The following is a 4,849-nucleotide window of genomic DNA, read 5'->3' as shown; positions in this document are numbered from 1 at the left end:
CAGGAAACCCGCTTCATCGACAGCAAGAGTTTCATTCGGGCACCAGAACGTTCGCCGTTGGCGGTCGGTTAGCACGAGACAGAGCATAAGACCGTAACGCGTGCACAGTCAATTGCGCTCTGGCTCTGGATTTGGCTGCTAGAGAGCCGTAAAGGGTAACCTTGCCGTTCCCGGCCGACGACTCGCGCCAGGTTAGTTAAAAGCGATTACGGATTCCGAGCGCGTCCGGAGATGGACTCGCGCGATAGGTAAGGCTCCTCCTCCGGGGAGCGAGGGTTACCCGTTCACAGACCAACGGACAGGGGCAAAAGGGATCTGTTGCAACCGCGACACTTTCACCTACGAGGTAATCTGCGACTCGTTTTTCCAAGGAACCTGCTTCGAGATTGGTCACTCGTTCACGCCCGTTATAAAAGCGGTCGACGAGGGTGAGCTCCTTGCCACATTCGACATGAAGGCACAGGTGAGTGGTGCACCCAGTGCAGCCGCTTGCTGCGCCGAAGGATGCGGTAGGACGTGATCTGAGTTGGCTCAGCTAACGGCGCGCTTTATCTTCCAGCAATTGGCAACCATCTGGCTCTCCTTTGTGTTCTGCGTCCAAGGACAACACGTCGTTTCCTATGGACAAAGGGTCTCAGGAAGTGCCCAGCCATTCGTTTTTAATCAAGGCAAGTATTTTTTCCCCTGAAATCTACCTTCCAGGGTTAAAAGCTGCCGTACCGTCGTGACGAGGGAAGAGTTGCGTTCGTTGTTTCTTGCGTATACTGGCGTGCAGACCGGTTCGGAACTGTAAGACGGGGATGGATTTTTGCAGGAGTGGTTCGTCCAGAAAACCTGATAGCATCAGCTCAATACTCCAATGCCCCGCCAAACCCAAGGGAACTTCCAAATCTCAGGATACCAGCTCCAGCGCTCGAAATTGGACAAAACTTTAGGAGACCCGATGGGCAGTACGGTGTCGGATCCATTTTTGAAAACGGACGCACGTCAATTCCTGCAGGAGCCAGCGTGGCAAGCGGACGTTCGAGTCTCAGTGATCAACTCGGCCTGGGGAACGTTTTCGTAGAAAGAGCAGCCGGCACAGGGCTGCAAGGAGGCTACAGGCGTATCGTGCGCCTTCGGAAGAGGGCAGCCGACGAGAGCCTCGACATACCAGCTTTCGATAAGGAAGGAGAAGAGCTAAAATTTGAAAGTACTGAAAACAAAGAGACGCTCGTAAGCGACGCAGGACTGGACGCAACCCTGAGCGCGCCCCTGGAAGAGCCGGCACCAATTACCAAGCAATGGCAATATGATGGCGGCTACAAATACAGGCTCGCGAAGGCTGCGATCAAGTCTAATCCCCGTAAAGGAATCTCTTTCAAGATACGAGACGGCGAATATAAAGTTGGGTCTGTTTACGACAGTGCGTCTTTACCCCTCTCCCTTGAGAAGCGACAGGCACCCCCAACCAAAAAATTTGTCCCCGCGATCAGTACTGAGGTTTTTTCTGGCAGGAGCAAAGTGTTTCGGGGAGTACCCAAGCGTGGAGAGTTGCCAACCGGAATATCCTTTAAGAAACCAGAAGGAGCGTATGGCATTGGTTCTATCTTTGGAAAGAGAACACCAGTAGGTTTTGAACACCTCCATCACTTGGCTAAACGGCAAGCCGTTGGCTCTGGCAAGGTGACTGCAGTGATCGTGGAGTTCGACAAGGACGCAGAAAATCGCGCCCCCGTGAATCCCCCAGCGTCAAGCCAATTCCGGCCTGGATTTGGGTTCAACGTCCAGGTACCTCCGAATCTAGACGAACGTACCAGCAAGCTTGTGCTCAAGAACGTTGTATACAGGAAGCGTCCGGGTGCTCTGAAGCCCGCGGTTATATTGGACCCACCTAAAAAGCCCGTCCTAAAAATTCCAGACAGCATCGAGATTCCACTGAGTGCTTTCCCAGGACTAACCACAGCTGGTGTCGCTAACCCTGAACCAGTCGCGTCAACACCGGTACAACCAGAGGTCGAACCCACCCCGGCTCCTACTCCTGCGCCTCTCCCGACATCGGGTGCCTCGATCGGATTCAGGCCAACCTTCCCGGTCGAGCACTTCCGACCGTCGCCGCCCCCACTTCACGGTAACCCTTTCAACACGCCCCTGCATCACAAGTTTTCGGCCAGCGGCCTATTTCCCAAGTCCAGTACTTATCCTCCTCCTCCTACGTTCCCTCCAAAGTCACCATTCCCGACCAAGCACCACGCACCCAAGCCTCTGACCCACTCGCATAAGCTCAGTGCCTCACCGCTCGTCGCAGTGCCGCCGGGACAGATTGTCTACAACCGTCAGCTGGCGTCTTCCATTCCCGCCCAGCCATTCAGAAGTCAGGCCTCACCCTTCAACAAGCCTCCCGCCTCTCCAAGTCCTTTGCACGCTGTGCGACAAGTCACGCAGTCTCAGCCAGCGCAGCTGGCACCACCTCTGCAGCAAGCGCCACCACTCCAGCAGGCGCCACCTCCGCAGCAAGCGCCACCTCTGCAACAAGCCCCACCTCTGCAACAAGCGCCACCTCTGCGGCCGGCACCCCCGCTGCCGCCAGCACAACAGGCTCCTCCGGTGCAACAAGTTCAGAACACCTACCCACCCCCTCCGCCGTTGCAGAGTGCTCCCCCTGCCCCAGCCGGACTTCCTCAGCCGTATCCGGGGGTGCTGCAACCTCCTGGAGCCTTGTACCAGCAGTACAGTCCATTTGACCCTGCTGGCTATCCTGTGGGGCAGCCGGGTCACTTCGATCAAGGGTCCTTTGGATTACAATACCCGACGCTCGTCTCCGACCCCTTCGTGCAAGCAAGGAGCGCCAGGTCTGCGGCTCGCAAGCTAAGAGAGGACGCCCCCAGCGCTTCCTCAGTGTACGCGCTCAGCAAGAGGATTGTGGAAGGAGTTCATTCTTGAAAGAAGTCATCGGCTGTTGTTCACGTAAGTGCTTATTTGTGTTTTTTTTTGTTTTTTTTAATTCACTCTTTACGAATTCTAGAGTATTTTCGTTGCCTCATGATGACGCCTGGAGAAATATTAAAAGCGCTTTAACTTTTGCCATGCTCACGGATTGAGTCATGGAGAGTGCGAAGGGAGAGCAAGCTTTACAGCACGGGACTTATGACACCCCCAGTATATATGATTGTTTTACAATAATTTTGCGGTTCAATGAGCCATCGGGCAGCACGTGCTCAGACACCTTCAAGGGATCTATTTATTTTCTTAATTGAGCGCGAGAAATTGCAGATGAAACAATTGTTAAGTTGAACATTATTTAAGTACGTATGGTGTGCTTTTAATGCGAAACGATGATTCCAAATGGACTCTTCAACACCCTATTTCGACACTATATCTTTTTTGAATAGTAGAAATGGAAATATTCTATGTTGTCAGGCAAGAGAGGGAAGATGTTATTTGTGTCGCTGAATATTTTTCATCCTTTATATATACTTAATCTACATTCGAGCTCGCAAAAATATTTAAGCTACTCTTTAAAGAAACCACATTAACATCTTGCAGATGACAGTTGCCTCTTCTTGCAAGTCAGTCAGGCAAAAACGTTATCCCCGCTAATTCCAGATAGTGTGACGACGCATATAAAGTTATGTCATTTTGAGCTGTTTCCTAAGAATTAATATAATTAGGTGTAAGATTATACTTCCACCCAATCGATTCAGGCTTTCTCATGTGATGACAATATATTATGAAAATGGCGGTATTAATTGCGTATCTCGCTGTGAAGGTGCACTCTAAAAATGTTTGTGCTTCTACTTTCACGCACAACACCTGGAGAGCCAATCACGGTTACTTACGGAGGCAGCTCAGCGAATGACAATGCCGAAACATATGTTTAGACCGAAAAACGCAGTCTGAGTTGGGACATTAAGCAATGCAACGTCACGCTTGCATTGCTTAATGTCACAACTCGGACTGCCTTTTTTGGTTTAAACATATGTTTCGGCATTGTCATTCGCTGAGCCGGTTCTGTAAATTGCGGTGATTGGCTTTCCGAGTGTTGTGCGGGAAAGCAGACTCAAGGGCTTTTTTTAGAGTGATGGCAGAGGCAAAACATTTCTTCCAACTGCTCTAAGGCAATTTTAAAAGAATTCAGCAGATGCTAAGTTAGCTGCAAGTTGCCATCATTTTTGTGCCTGCGTTCTGTTTTCCGAGTCTATTTTTTTCAGCAAATTGTAGTTCTACAGAAATTTGATTTCCACAATATAGATTTGTAAATCAATACCTTTTGTACAAAATCGTACAGCTCACTTTGTGCACCCATATCACTGCCGTGAAAGATAATGTTATACACTATCATTCGGCATTTCTGCATCAGCCAAAGCTCTATAATATTCAGTATATATATATATATATATATAAATGTACAACTTGTTTTCTTTATTCTTTTGCAGAATACATTCGTCTGTACATCTCCATGACATCATCACACAGAAAAAAAAATGCATCTGACTTTCTCACCGGAAGCACTCGGCCTTTTTTCATTGGATGCATCATCGTGCCCATAGGAACATCCCATTGCATTGTATATTTGAAAACCAAGATAGCTTGAAATAAATTATGGGAGTCATTTGTCTTCCATATTTTCTCACTCCCGTTTAATTCTAGCGTGAATGCCATCTGCAGTATAGGAATGAGAAATAAACCTTGGAGCATTCAGTTTAGAACTGCAAGTGTTAGAGCCTTACTATATTTATAAAAGCAGGTCCCGGCACCAGTTAGGTAATTATGTAATGCAAAAAAGGACATACTTGGTTCCACGTCACTCGAACTGTCAGAGAGATCTTTGGTCACGATTCACATGCGTCATCTGTTGATGAGGCTCCTG

The 4,849-nt window shown here is 49.1% G+C and overlaps 1 protein-coding gene across 1 annotated transcript; it reads left to right on the top strand.

Annotated features, from left to right (window-relative positions):
• The first annotated feature begins 451 nt into the window (after positions 1 to 451).
• LOC120848437 (formin-like protein 3) lies at positions 452 to 4,617 on the top strand. The gene is made up of 4 exons (XM_040220406.2): positions 452 to 463; positions 560 to 668; positions 815 to 2,946; positions 4,416 to 4,617. Exons 1-3 carry the CDS (start codon positions 452 to 454, stop codon positions 2,920 to 2,922), a joined length of 2,229 nt encoding a protein of 742 aa, XP_040076340.2. The 3' UTR covers positions 2,923 to 2,946; positions 4,416 to 4,617.
• The last annotated feature ends 232 nt before the right edge of the window (positions 4,618 to 4,849 follow it).

Source organism: Ixodes scapularis, unplaced genomic scaffold (assembly GCF_016920785.2).
Source record: "Ixodes scapularis isolate PalLabHiFi unplaced genomic scaffold, ASM1692078v2 PGA_scaffold2__306_contigs__length_199485367, whole genome shotgun sequence".
Lineage (NCBI taxonomy): Eukaryota > Metazoa > Arthropoda > Arachnida > Ixodida > Ixodidae > Ixodes > Ixodes scapularis.
The sequence above is the reverse complement of the archived record's forward strand: the minus strand, read 5'-3'. Positions and strand labels throughout refer to the sequence as shown.

Excerpts from the sequence above, each read along its gene's own strand:
- LOC120848437 (XM_040220406.2), top strand. Across the intron at positions 669-814 it reads GCCATTCGTTTTTAATCAAG|GAGTGGTTCGTCCAGAAAAC; the intron begins GCAAGTATTTTT and ends GGATTTTTGCAG.